The sequence below is a fragment of the Acanthisitta chloris genome, unplaced genomic scaffold (assembly GCF_000695815.1).
Source record: "Acanthisitta chloris isolate BGI_N310 unplaced genomic scaffold, ASM69581v1 scaffold5130, whole genome shotgun sequence".
Classification (NCBI taxonomy): domain Eukaryota; kingdom Metazoa; phylum Chordata; class Aves; order Passeriformes; family Acanthisittidae; genus Acanthisitta; species Acanthisitta chloris.
In genome coordinates, this window is record NW_008653220.1 from 19,819 (window position 1) to 34,289 (window position 14,471).

General features: G+C 45.3%; 1 protein-coding gene across 1 annotated transcript in view; it reads right to left on the reverse strand.

The window, feature by feature from the left end:
• Positions 1-14,469, reverse strand: part of POLD3 (polymerase (DNA-directed), delta 3, accessory subunit) — a 27,269-nt gene extending 12,800 nt beyond the window's left edge. The window contains exons 1-7 of the mRNA XM_009079956.1: positions 14,410-14,469; positions 13,236-13,291; positions 11,734-11,836; positions 9,423-9,462; positions 7,866-7,998; positions 4,848-5,112; positions 2,610-2,682 (exon numbers count right to left, since the gene is read on the reverse strand). Coding sequence (XP_009078204.1) covers positions 2,610-2,682; positions 4,848-5,112; positions 7,866-7,998; positions 9,423-9,462; positions 11,734-11,836; positions 13,236-13,291; positions 14,410-14,469 — 730 coding nt within the window. The remainder of the gene's footprint in view (positions 1-2,609; positions 2,683-4,847; positions 5,113-7,865; positions 7,999-9,422; positions 9,463-11,733; positions 11,837-13,235; positions 13,292-14,409) is intronic.
• Between the last annotated feature and the right edge of the window lie 2 nt (positions 14,470-14,471).

The window sequence follows — 14,471 nt, forward strand, 5'->3', positions numbered from 1 at the left end:
AGCTGCCTAGCACTGTGCACCAAGAACACAGAGAACACTACAGAGGATATATTCAGGGATCTAGCATGAGAGATCTAACTTGACCAAGCTGTGTCATACATGAAAAAAGATGGCATACTTCAATTTCTAACTGATTTCCAACTCTGATTGTGCTGTTCCTGATGGCACAGCCCAAGCACGCTGCAAGGCACATGTAGTGCAGCAATGAAAAACTGTGCACCAAGAACACAGAGAACACTACAGAGGATATATTCAGGGATCTAGCATGAGAGATCTAACTTGACCAAGCTGTGTCATACATGAAAAAAGATGGCATACTTCAATTTCTAACTGATTTCCAACTCTGATTGTGCTGTTCCTGATGGCACAGCCCAAGCACGCTGCAAGGCACATGTAGTGCAGCAATGAAAACTGTGGAAGAGGGCTAGGAGGCAGTGGCAGAAGTCCTTACAGCTACCAGGACCCAAGGCACTACAGAGGGGTTGAGAGCCCCTCTTCTAAATAGCAACAGCCCCTTTGGCACAACATCACATCCATCTTTAGAGTCAGTTGATCCCTTCTAAATTTGACCTATACTCAAACAAAAAAGTGCCCAGAAACAGGAGAATCAGGACTGGTGAAGAGCAACAAGAGGTGTGTGCTATCTCCCTGCATTGCATTAGAACCCATGATAGTTATTTTCAGTAGTGTAGTTGCTTCTTGTCTCACCCCAACCCCAATGTGATCAAGAATCCCAGAATGGCTTGGGTTGGAAAGGACATTAAAGGTCAACTAGGCCCAACACCATGGGAGGTTGGAATCAGCCTCTTTGCCCACACAGCACTACATACAAGGACAATTCTGCTTCGAAAGACTTCATCTAGTACCAGAGAAGAGATAGTAGGTGGAAGCAGACAGCAACATATTTATCAACCTGATGAGTTAACACATGAGATAACACAACCTGTAGCACAGTGGCACCTAATTACAGTCTATGAACTTCCTCCAGCAGCTTTACACACCTCCCACAAGAAGAGAGGAGCAGGCAAGACAGAAACCTATGCTTGTCCCAAGCACAAGATGCCTGACAGAAGAGAAAGTATTCAGCAATGAGATCAGCTACATCATCAGCAGGATCAGAGGCTCCTGAAAGGGCTCCAGCTTTGTGCCAAAGCCTTTCTGGCAGTGCTTGGCATAAAGGCTGGCTGCTTCCTTAAGCAAGGGCAAGCATTTCTCATATGAGCACTTGAATGACATTTCACTTACTTATACTCAACAGCAGAGAGCCCAAGGACCTCATCATTGTGAACTCAGGACTTTCTGGCAATGGCGAGATCTTTGAAGCCAGGAGAGAGGTAAATATAAGGAATAAATCTTACTCTTGGAATCACCCTCTCTCTGCTGTATGCATAATCATTTCCAGTTCTGCTTGGTTTGCTCCTTCCCTGCAGCCACCTCACAAGTTTCCCTGATAGGACTCAGCAGAGAAGTGAGCCCCTTTGGAAATCATGGAAATGCATCCACAAAGCTTTCTCCATCACCCCTGGGTCATCTTTACCATGCCATTCTAACTTCTTGGGTATTCAGCACATGAACTTTGGTCTAAGGCTCCTCTCTGACCTTCAGAACTGACTCCAGTTAATTGCAGTGACTATCCTTGGGCTAAGAGTGTCTTCAGCTCCCTCAGTCTCCCCAAAACAGGGACTCAAAGATGCCCAACAGGGCTGTGCCTTGTGTGCTGGAACTGTCCCCTGCAAACTCTGACAGATGTCTATTAGAAAGTGACCTTTGCTGTTTACTCTCTCCCAAAACTCTTCTTTGAGGCCTCTTGTACTCATTGCTATAAGGGAATCTTTGAAGAAGGTCCTACAGTCCTGTCCCAATGCCTATTTAAAAGCTTCAGCATATTTTCTTTTAGACTTGGACAGTACAGACCAGAAGGGAGCTCCAGAGGCCACCTAGTCTTGACCCCTGCTCCAAGGGGAAGGCCACCCCTCAGTTTTATTTTCCAGTCAGTAGTTCTTCATTTATTAGGGAAGAAATTAACCCTAAAACTAGTTGTGTGCTCCTCAGTGCTGTATGATGAAAAGCAAACCCTTAACATGCCCTTCATAACAGGCTTTGGCAAACATCTCACCAATTGCTGATCTTCCAGCCAGAAGTACTCACTTTAAATCAGATTTCTTCTGCACTAAAAATCCTTCCTGGGTTAGTCTGCACAAATATGTCATTTTAATTGATCTCCCTCCAACAAGCTTTTTGTCTGAAAAATTCCACTCAAAACTCTTAATTTTTTGCCACAAGAGCTGCATGCCAAAACATTAACCTCTCTGCATCCCAAAGAGCAGAAGAAGAGTATGGAAAACTATAAGGAAAGAAGGTATATAAAGAAAATTGAATGAGTTTGGCAGTGTAGGGATGGGAGAGACGAGTTGTGGTCCTTTCTGTGTGCCTCCCATCACAGCTCTATAACACAACACTCCATTTCATTGATTATTTAATTGCTACCAAGCTTAATAAAATATGAGATAAAAAGAGATTTCCAGTAACACTCAGGTTTCGGGGGTTTTTTGTGTTTTAATAGGCTGTTGCCAGACCATGACAGGCTCTGAAAACAGAGAAGCACTTACTCATAGCAGCTTTTCCAAAGAAGTTGTGTATGATATTGTTCTTTGCTGGTGGTTTGCTGCTTGCTGCAGACACCTAGAAGCAAACAGAGGAGTAAGCACCACATGCAACACAGCCCTCAAAATGCACAGCACAGCTTCTGGACAAGCATGATAGGTATCATCTGGGGACCTGTGCCTTAGGTTTTAACATCTGTTTAGGATGGTTTGAAGATACTTATTAGATACTACATGCAAAGGGGTGAGAGTAAGTTACTCCTTAGCCAGGCCTTCAAATCTAACTTGGGGCACATTCCCATCTGATGGCTGACAGTGTTGCTGAAATAAGTGCTGGGACTTGGGTCAGTTCCCAGGAAAGCACTGTTCTTTTTTGCAAACTATCAGTGCCTCAATTCACAGCAAACCACAGAGGAAAGAACAGAGGTTCGCCAAAGCAGAAAGGCTTTAGCCAGCTCCTCTGGCATGTATACTGTTTGCAAAGAAACATCATTGCTCTCTTCCATCAGTACAGCCACCACCAAACTGAGATATCACACACACAAAACCCAACACCTAAGGAACTGTGGCCTCCCAATCCCTTTTATTCTCATGAAATATAAGGCAACCAGAGACTAAAGTTCCCAAAACATATTTCAGTAGCACTAAATTCACTATAAAAAAAAAATCAGAAAAATGAACGAAAATGTACTCAGCAGTTATAAAAAAAACCCAAACCATATGCAGGGAATGTTCCCATTCTAACACCCACTTTTCTGGGCACATTGCTTTAAAAACAATTATACTAATTAGAATTAAAACCTAATCCTACCCTGGCAAAACAGCAGTGGAGAAGATAAACTATTTAGTCTTGCACAAATCAAGCTCTGAAACTTCTCTCACAGACCAAGTTTAAACACCTTGATGCTTTTAAGACCTGAGCTTCTCACATTTCACTTATGGCTCAAAACAAATCCTTTTAAGCACAATGGAGAGAGCAAGATCCTCAAGTGGTGTATATATTGGGATAGCTGGAGAACAATTGGCTCCATGAGGCAGCTATGCTGGTTGATACTTGCCAGAGATCTGGCTCAAGGGGGAATGTCAAACCTACGGCAAATGCGCTTTTCTGGATAGATCAAGAGTGCAGCATGAGGTATTTTTGCCCAAATGACTGACAGAAGGTATGTCTGTATGACACAGTTCATGGAATCACAGAACCAGTTCACGTAATCAGAGAAGCAATCGGGCTGGAAAAGACTTCTGAGATCATACAGTCCAACCAATGACCTAACACCACCATGTCAACTAGACCAGAGCACGAAGTGTTATGCCGACATCTCCTGAAACACCTCCAAGGATGGTGACTCCACCACCTCCTGGGCAGCACATGACAGTGTCTAATCACCCTTTCTGTGAAGAAATTCCTCTTGATGTCTAACTTAAGCCTCCCCTGATGCAGCTTGAGGTTACATCTTCTCATCTTGTCCCTTGTTCCCTGGGAGCAGAGCCTGACTCCCACCTGGCTGCACCTTCCTGTCAGGGAGTTGTAGAGAGTGATAAGGTCACCCCTGAGTCACCTCTTCTTCAGCTAAGGATGGCTGAGAATTCCCAGTGGGATCTGAGTTTAGCACAAGAAGCAGCAGATGAGGCCATGCCAGGGTGGTTGAGATTACTGGGATGGTTGAAGCTATTGTGGTGACTGCATTTATTAAGGTTATTGGGGTGGTTGAGGTTATTGAAGTGGTTGAACTATTGGGACAGTTGAGGTTCTGTTAGAGTGGTCAGCCATTGGAAGGGGCTGCTCAGGGAGCTGGTGGAATCACCATCCCTGAAAGTGCTTAAGAGTTGTCTGGACCTGGTGCTGAAAGATGTGGTTTAGGGTTTAGGGGTTACAGTAGAGTGACAGGTTATGGTTGGACTTGATGATCTTAAAGGTCTCTTTCAAACTTGATTTGATGATTCTTTTTATTGAGGTGGCTGAGGTTACTGAGGTGGTGTGAGAGTGCAGTGGGAAGAGCTGTTCATTAAATCTATTAACCCTGATGGGTCTGAGGCAACTTACCCCTGCAGCCTCCTTCGCCTCAGCTTTGGTCTCCTTATTTGTGTCCTGGGGTTTGGAAGCTGCTTTGGCTGCAAACATTCCCATGATCCCTTTGGACTGTGGTTTATTGAGGTGGCTGAGGTTACTGAGGTGGTGTGAGAGTGCAGTGGGAAGAGCTGTTCATTAAATCTATTAACCCTGATGGGTCTGAGGCAACTTACCCCTGCAGCCTCCTTCGCCTCAGCTTTGGTCTCCTTATTTGTGTCCTGGGGTTTGGAAGCTGCTTTGGCTGCAAACATTCCCATGATCCCTTTGGACTGTGGTGAGGGGTGTTTAGAAGCTGCTGGGCCGTGGCCATTGACAGTGGGAATGGTGGCAGCATTCCTGTCACTTGCCCTCTGGGAATCAGCCTGCAGGGACGTCTGAGCTGGGGGAACATCGGGCGGTGCCCGGGGTACCGCGGCCTCACACCAGATGGCACTGAACCTGGGGAGGGAGGGAAGAAAAAGTTTAATTAGCCTTTTAAACCTCTTAGTTTTCACCTTGTTTCTCCCCAGCAGCTGGTCCTATGCTCTCCTGTTATGGAAAACAGAGCAATATAATGTGTGCATGCAACAAGGAATGGCTGGTACAGAGAAAAAGTGATGGAGACCTCTGATGGAAAGATCAGCTGAACCTGTCAGCAAGAGCCAGAGCACTCACAGGCTAAACAAGCAGCTTTCCTATGGAGAAAAGGGCCTTCTCCACACCCAGGATGGACAAGGAGCACACCGCATTTTATTCCTAAATGGGTTACACTCTCTGGAGTTTGTGGTGCAAGTTCTGTGGCTGTCTGAGGGGTTGAAACATTTATAGCTTGCAGATGCTTTGACAGAGTCCACAACTGCTGCCACAATCAGCCACACTCATACCAGCCAGGTAAGTAAATCATAGCTGAAACAGCTCAAAAGATATTCACAACATTGAGACTTAACTATATAAAGACATTTCCATGCAATCCCTGGTAGACAGAGATACATCTCAGTTTATAATGGTGTGAAACTTGATTGTTTGTGGAGATGAAGATATAAGAACTAAGTGATGTGCTCACAGTTACAGTGCAATTCACTGACAGTCAGGAATAGCAGTGCCCAAAAATAACTGCACTCTGCTCCCCACTGTGCAAATCACAGGCAGTGCTTCCCAGATTTCCTACAGAAATGCCACAAAAGAGCACAAGCTAAGCCTCTCAACCCAGAGTTACACAGCATAGTCTGATTTGCATAAGAAACAAACCAGTCCTTTGCCAGCTCATTTCTGTGCTCAGTGTTAGCTGCTCACATGCACAGTGCACTTCTGCTCAGATCAGGATCTGTACTGTACTTATGAAACAACCTCTGGACATTCAAACCTTTAAAGGAAGGAAAAGGGACATTGATGGGAAATATCCCTCCTCTCCCTTTATACTTTCAGTGTGTTTTTAACACAGTCAATACCACTCTCAGCACAGCTTTTGCTCCTACTCCAAACACCACCAACCCTCCAGACTACAAACAATACTGTCAATGGTTATATTGACTGTGGCAGAGTTCGTCTGAACTTCCCACATTCCAAGGTAGCTTGCCTTGATGCTGCTGTGTAACTACAGCTGATGGGCTTGATCCAAAATTCACTAAATAATCACTGAAAAAATAAGCAATGCCCAGCCCATGCTCTGCAAGCAAGGAGCTGCTTCATCTTGGAAAGCTGACTATGGCAACAAGCATTAAATCCATTTTTAAATATTAACTAGTACACCTAGCCACTCCACTGCCTTCACAGCAAAGCAGGTCCCTAGAAAAACAGCAGAGAATAAAATCCTTGTCCCAGGGTTGTGAGATATCTGGAATGACAGGAGGTATGAGAAGCCTCCTGCTTGCTTCTGCAAGGTTCTGCTTGCTATAAACATCACATAGGTAAACCTCTCACTTTTGCGGGTCCTGCAGGAATCTTTTCCCAAGGGTCAAAGACAACCCATGTAGCTGACATGGTAGAGAGAAGATGCTTAGTCTGAATTTAGCTCAGACAGATCACAAATGAAGCTGAATTTTTCTTTGTTTGCTTGGGGAATTCTGCCCCAAAGCCAGGCACAGATTTACACATAAGCTTTGGAAAGCTGTTTCAGAATCTGAATTATCTAAACCTTCTGAATGTGTAAATCCCAAAGGCAGAGTCCTCTAGGGCACAAGCATCACCATGCAGCGGTGCCTGAGAGTAAACAGAGTGGAACAAGGCAACTGCAACCAAGCCCACAACACGTGGCTTCATTGCCGTGGGGTTTTCCAGCCCTTCCCAGGCAGTGCCACTCACATCCCAAACACACAGCTCCTAGGACATTATTTTCTCAGCCACTCTTTTGTCAACACTATGTTCCTCCTCTCAAATTCTATACTCTTCGTATGACACAGCATTCAGGCATTCCCCTTCCAAACCACATTGGTCATGGCACTGTACATCCTGATGACTTCAAGCTGAAGCTGTCGCGGTGGAGACAACAGAGCAGTGAAAAGCCACAGCTGCCAGGGACTGCTCAGAAGGAGAGGCAGTGACTCCTGGAGACTGCAGACCCTTGGGATTCTTCTGTAGTTCAGCCGTGAAGGACACTTGTGCTGCCTGGGCTGTTTTGTGTGCTTCCCCTATGTCTCAGACTCTCATCTTGGAGATCACAGAATATTGGAATTGGATATATATAATATCAGAGTTGGAAGGGACCCACAAGGACCATCAAAGTCCAACTTACAAGGATCAAAGTTCAACTTCTGGAGAATGAGTTCCTGCAAGACACCTTCAGAGAGGTAGATGAAAACAGTGCCACAACCCAGAAAGCAAACTCACGTCAGTGCTTCACTGAGCATATCACTCATGGTTTTGTCTGTTTCAATTTACGCTCCCTGTGTGAATGAGAACTGGATTAAAATGGCCATGATTAAGTGTGGCCTGGAAATGAGAAAGAAGTTTCTAGCCATCAGAGAAGAATGATACTGGAACAGTCTGTCTGTTGGAGTAATGAGCAAGTGAACCAAGTGTAAGCTGGAAATAGCTCAGTTTACAAACCAATCCCCCACTATGCTGTTTGGGACCCGGCCTGGCCTGACTTAGAGGATATCTTTTTTCAGCTTTCTAAAAATCCAGACCTATCTGGTAAGCATTGAATGCACCAGGTAGCAACATCTCAGACTCAAATCAGAAGGTTTAAGAAGAGAAACCAAGAGGCAACTCACTTGGTGCAGTTGTGCAGGTTGGCTTTAATGATGTCATAGTCAGTGTTGTAGAGTGGAGAGCTGTCCTTGAGCAAAGCCTTCTGGATGCTATACACATGCACACTGGCAATCGTGGAGAGCTTAGACTTCATTGCTGGGGGAGAAGAGAGAATAAGCCCTGTTAGCACAGCCTCTACAGTATCAGCTTCTGCCAGGGACGGAGAAACACTGACAGACTACAAGACCTGAATATAAAAACTTCTAATTGCACCTCCTCCCAGCACTCACTGATTAAGGATAATTAACTGACTCCACAAGCCTGTCAAACACCTTTCCATGACACACTCTTGTTCTTACACAACTGAATTAAAAGTGATTTCTCTGTGTTTACCTTCAAAACATCTAGTGTTTGGGATCCAGCATATCGGTGTGAGGAAGAAAATAGATGGTCCTAACTCTACCCTGATGAAGTTGCTGTCTGCCAGCATCCAGTGTCACACTGTCATCCCCAGTGTTACAGTGTTGTCCCTAGTACTCTGCTGGGAGCAAAACTGTGTCTCTTCTATACTGTTTATACTGTGACCCCCTTGAGACCAGGGTTGGTTTTTAGGAATTCTTTGTTCATTGCTTATATTGTTCTTTCCACACAGTCCTGGTCTGAGGCTGAGCTTCTAGGCACTGTAAAAATACACACAGTAATCACTTCTTTGGGCCAGTCCTGGACTCTGCAGCCTTACTCTCATCAAACATCTCAGCCTCTTCCAAATATAAGTCATACCTTTGGCCTGCCTTGCAATACAAAAACCATGAGCAAGCCTTTCCTCCACAGCAGAGCATTACACAGTACACATAACTCAATCAATGTGACAGATAGTAGTTGCACTGCTTGACAATCTCCTACCCTGATGAAGACAGCTCTAGCAACAAATCCATTTTAGATTTCCAGAGGGAAAATAACACAAGTCTTTCAAACAAAGTGAGATCATTAGCATGGATGTTTAAGGTCACAAATGCCACAGAGTGTTCTCAAATGCCACAGATGTTATTTGAAAGCACGAAGAACCTGCAGTTGTGTTTTAATTGCTGTGGATGAGGTTTCATCAGCAGGACCAGACCCGGAAAGATGGTGAGAGACCTGACAGTGCATGGAGAGAACCTGCAGTGTTACACTGGGAGCTTTTTTGTTATAACACACACAGCACCCAGAACAAACAAAGACCGAACCATTAAGGAGAATTACCAGCTCCAGCATTTCTGGAGGCCCGAAGGCTCAGGATTGTTCTGTGAGACACCACTTGGGTACTGCTGTGTTTAAGGAGGAGCTGACTGTCAGGGGCTGGGAGGTGCAAAAACATCACCGATAAAATGTTCTTAATAAACCAAATCAGACCCACATCACAAGCCTGAAGGTACACAGCTGTTGGCTCAGACACTCAGAACTCTGAGAAAGAGCTGGTACACACAGTACCCCCTGATCCCAGACCCTGGCCATGCACATGGCATGTGCTGAGCTCTGCTCTCTTCACTGTTCTTTCGAAGAAAAAGGTTAAACCCACATCATTCTCGTGATCTGCTTACCTTCCAGTTTATCCTCCCTCACGACTGCAACCTTGTGGCACTGGAAAAGAGAAATACATAATCTCAGTATTCCAAAAGACCTGTTGTATGCAAGACTGATAGTTTATCTACTGAATAAGAATGTCTAATGATTATATGTGCAGCTTCACAGCTGCAAAGAACACTGACAGCTTAAACCCTCACCAGCTGCTAGTTTTTTAAAGCTCTATCATCCCACTTTTCTGCTCCACAGAGCACCAGAAACCCAAAGGAAGCCTCTGTCCTCCTCTCCTGCCACAGGGAGATGATACACAGATGAAACAAAACCTAAACAACCGTGCAGCAGCAGCAAAGCAAACTAAGCACGGCTAGAAATCTGCCTCAGTAGCCCACACGTCCCCTGTAGGTTTGGATTGCCAGGACACTCCAACCTGTAGCCCAGACATGGCATCAGAGAAGCAAAACACTGTGAAAAATTCACCATTAATTTAAAAGCCAGGAATGAATGTTTCTGGAAATGTGCTCTCTGGCTAGGCTTCAAGGACTGTACCTGCTCCAGGACATGTAACAGGCTGTGGCTAATACAGAGAGGATCCAGACTAGACAAACCCCAACCATTAATTTTCTGTTTCACAGACACCACAGACCTGCCTGAAGTTTTAGGTGACATTCCTGGAAATCTGTCAAACAGCAATGAGATAAAATAAATCCATTAAGGAGCAATTCTTTTGCTTAATAAACCAAAGCATTTAAAATGCAAAATACCGTTAATAAATATATGTTTATCTTGTTTACCAAGATAAAAGAGTTGCTTTAATTAGTCAGCGAAAGAGTGAGTGGCAAGAAAACAGGCAACATGAGAGGGTAAATAAAGACTGAGAGTCTTGGCCCCTCTCTGAGGCTGATAAAGAGCAGCAAGGAAGGCACATGAAGTGCTTAATGAGGATTATTTGTGAGGTATTTCCATCCTTCTCTCCCTTCAGGAATCCTGCAACTGGATCCACAGCCTCCCATCCCTCTCTTCCTTCGGGAATCCTGCAGCTGGATCCATAGCATTCCGACTACACCTACTGACAGCAGGCAGTAGTGCAGTGCCACCAGCAAGCCCAGGGATGCACCTGGAGCTCTCAGAGCCCTTTCCTCCCCCAAACTGACTTGTGACAGGTTTAAAAATGCCCAAGGTGCTAAGACAGAGTAAATGAATCATTATGTGTTCCTGTCAGAAGTCATTTGTTTGTTTTAAATGCATTATGGCAAATTTAAAGATCACAGAACGGACTGACAACCTGTGGCCAGTTATGGTGAGCCAAGAGACTGGTTATTTCCAAATGAAATCAGGGGAACACCTGTTAAACTCAGGCTACAAATGTGACACTACCTGTGCAGCTGTAAGTAAATACATTCCATCATACAGAACTAATGCAATAAATAATCACCTTCAATTTCAGGCAGATTTGGAGCTTTAAAGAGAATAGTCTCTGCACATGAACCAGTTAATTATTTAGGAGAACAAAAAAGGTTTGTTGGGGTTGTTTTCCAATGTACAAATAAAAGCTAGGACACCCTGAAGTTTACTATTCCTAAAAGACTGTGGATTGTATTGTAATAGATATTTGTGTATTTACAAACACCTAGTGCATTGAGGGTTTGGCTCTCAAATTCTTCTGTGAGCAAAGGGAAACAGACACTCAATTTCCTTGTCTTCTTTCAAAAGCCTCTATGGTACCTGCCTGAAGTAACATTCCTGAAAATCTGACAAGCAGCAATGAGATAAAACAAATCCATAAAGGAGCAATTCCTTTGCTTAAGAAGTCAAAGCACTTTAAATACAAAATACTGTTGAAAAATGTGTGCTTCTCTTGTTTACCAGGATTAAAAAGCTGCTTTAATGAATAAAACAACTTCAACTTTATTATTATTCCATTCTAACTGAGTTCCAAGCCCTCTCCAAGCTGAGAGCACCCTTCCAACCCACAGCAGATCCCAGGGGATGGATGAGTTATCTCAGAAGGGTCACTCCACAATGTTTTACAGTCTTTGCTGCCCAGTAATAGGGATAGGACTGGTGACAGGGCTGAAGTTAATTAATTAAGAACCCTGGTACGCTATTCAGCACTATGTCACCAAATCATGGCCAACTAATGTTTCCTCTCCATCCTCTGAACCCTGGGACAGAAATTGTGCCTTACTTTGTCCCTGTCCAGAAAACCTGCCACACTGTGACTCTTACTGCAAAAACAGCAAGTTCAGCTTTTACAAAGATTACAAAACAAGAGGGAAGAGACACAAGAATAAAGCGCTCACAGACACCTTTGGGAAGTGAAACACTCACATGATGTCCATTCTGGATGAGGTTTCCTGCTACCAAGTAGGTGACATGAAGCTGAGCTCCTGAATTCTCCTTTCTTTTCCTCTCCACATACTCATACAGCATCCTGCACAAAGGAAACCAGTGTTAGTCACCCACAAAGGAGGAGCCTGGTGCCACCCTTGCCATGAAGCTCCCATAAGAGAGAGTAAAGACAACCTGACAAGAAAACCTTTCACATCAGCACAGTTATTCTATCCAGGATTGAATTAACCTTCCTGAGGTGCTTTTCTCCTGTGCCACCCTGGAGAATCTCAGCCCAACAACTATGGAAGCCAAAGGGGAAATGAATACAATTAACAGTTGTTTACAGATGGTTTCACATCCTCTGGGCAGCTGGTTCCAAAGTCTCCCATGCAGAACAGCATTTCTGAACCCCCTGACACAGGAACTGGTGACTTTCTGGTACATAATCACACTGTCAGGTGTATATATACAATCCCCGTCACATCCATGGATGGGGTGATCAGGAACAGGAGGGAAGAGAATAATTAGTGATGAGGATTGACCTGAGCCTCAAGCTTTCAGCTCCTGCTCCCACTACTGATTTATGGTGAGTGTCCCATGTACCTAGGCAGAGACACTCCATGAAGAAACTGTCTGGGAAGAATATTGGAAGACCACAACCACTACAGAGACAGACTGCAATGACCACACTGCCACAGCCAGCACCACCCCTGAAATAATTCCCTTGTGTCATCAGGCACTTTTCAGCTTCTAGGAGAAAATTTCAATTTTTCATCCCCAAGTTGCTGCCAACGGGATGTGCCCCTTGGGAAGGTGCCCCCGCTCCACCTGGACCACCCTCCTCACTGCAAAAACTTCTCTGGCTCCTACTGGTTGATTTACTGTGAGACTGGAACTGTTCCCAGCAGAACTATCCAGTCAGGTCTTCACCATCACTGGAGCATGTTCAGGTTTACACACCACTTGAATTGTTCACATGTTGAGAGGAAAGAGACCAAGCAGTCTCTTCATTCCATGAGGTGCCTGAGCTGGTGTTCCAGTGGTGTGGGCAGGTTGAGATGTCCCTTTAGGTCTGAGCCACAGCCAGAAACAAGGAGAGAAAATATCTGTATTATGGGACTTGACACTCTGATGAGGCCTTCAAATCTTAGGCCTCACCTTCCCTTGAGGTGTGGCAACCACCCTAAAGTCCCAGAGAACTCATTTTGTGCTAACAGGGTATTCAAGATGTTATGGTAACTTTTATTCTTCAGAACACACCAAGACAATGTTACACACTGATGCTAAATTTGGATTCCCATCCTGCACATATTTCCCTGTGCCCAGCAAGCCTGGTAGGTACTCAGGCACACGGAACAACACAACTGACTGTACCTGAGGACTTGCAGGTTTCAAACGTTTCTAGAGAGATCTTTTTAATATGTTAATCACAATCATGACAACAGGAGTTTACAAGGCTTTGCCACAAACCCAGCCCTGGGGGATGCAGTAACACCTACTGTTTGGCCTGGTTGACGTGGACTCCCAGAGTGTAGCTCAGCCATTTGTATGTTACCTGTTAGGAGACAAAAACCAACAAGACACTTCAGTAGGGAAACCTTGAGCTCTCAGTTCGTTATACCTCCCATTTTTGGCTTGTTTCATGAGGAAATTGAATTCTTTAGACACCTCCCTGGAAATTGAATTCTTTAGACACCTCCCTCTTCCCAGAAACCCACAGCAAAAGTGAGAGCACATGGACATCAACCTGTGCTTCCAGGAATTCCGGATGGAATTTCTGAGAGCTGCCCAACCCACCTGACCCAGAAGCTGTGGGTTTGGGAATGTCCTCTTGAAATTGCACAAATATAAGTCATTCAGAGCAGCTGCAGCTGCTCAGACTGACCATGGAAACAAACATTACATGGTACTATTTGTCCTTGTGAGAGGCTCTTACTGCTCTCCCAAACAGCTCCTGAGGGTCCTTACAAATCTCATGAGGTCTAACAAGGCCAAGTGCTGGTGCTTCACCTGGGTCAGGGTGAAAGAGAAGGGAGAGGAAGAAGGGGAGGGATGAGAAGGGGGAGAGAAAGAGGAAGAGGAAAGATGAGGAGGAAGAGGAAAGATGAGGAGGAAGATGGGTGGGAAGAGGAGGATGAGGTGTGATGAGAAGCAAGAGAAGGGGAGGAAGGAAGAGGAGAAAGAGGGAAGAGAAAGAGTAAGGGGGAGGAAAATGAAAAGGGAGGGGGAGGAAGACAAAGGGGGAGAAGGAGAAGGAAGGGGGAAGAGTAGGGAGACAGGAAGAAGACGGGGAAGAGGGGAGGAAAAGGGGACGGAAGAGGAGGAAGAAAGAAGAGGAAGGGGGGAGAAAAGGAAGCGGGAGGAGAGAGGAGAAAAAAGGAGGAGAGAGCAGGAAGAGGAGCAGAAGAGGAAAAGGTGAGAAAAGGGGAAGAAAAGAGAAAGGAAGACGAGGAAAGAATAGAAAGGAGAAGCTGGAGAGGAGAAAGGGAGGGTGACCAGGAAGGAAAGCGGGAGAAAAAAGCGGGGGAAGAAGAGGAAGGAAGGGGAAGCAGGACAGGAGGTGGGCGAGAAGGGGGTTCGCTCCCTCCTGAGCGGGTCGCACATAACAACCGCAGCTCCCCCGTCCCGTCCCGCCGCCCCCACCCTATCCCTGCGCGCGGCGCCGGCACTCACGATGCGGTTCTGGTCGGTGACGAACTCGTCGATGTTGTCGAGGTAGAGCTCGTCCGCCATGG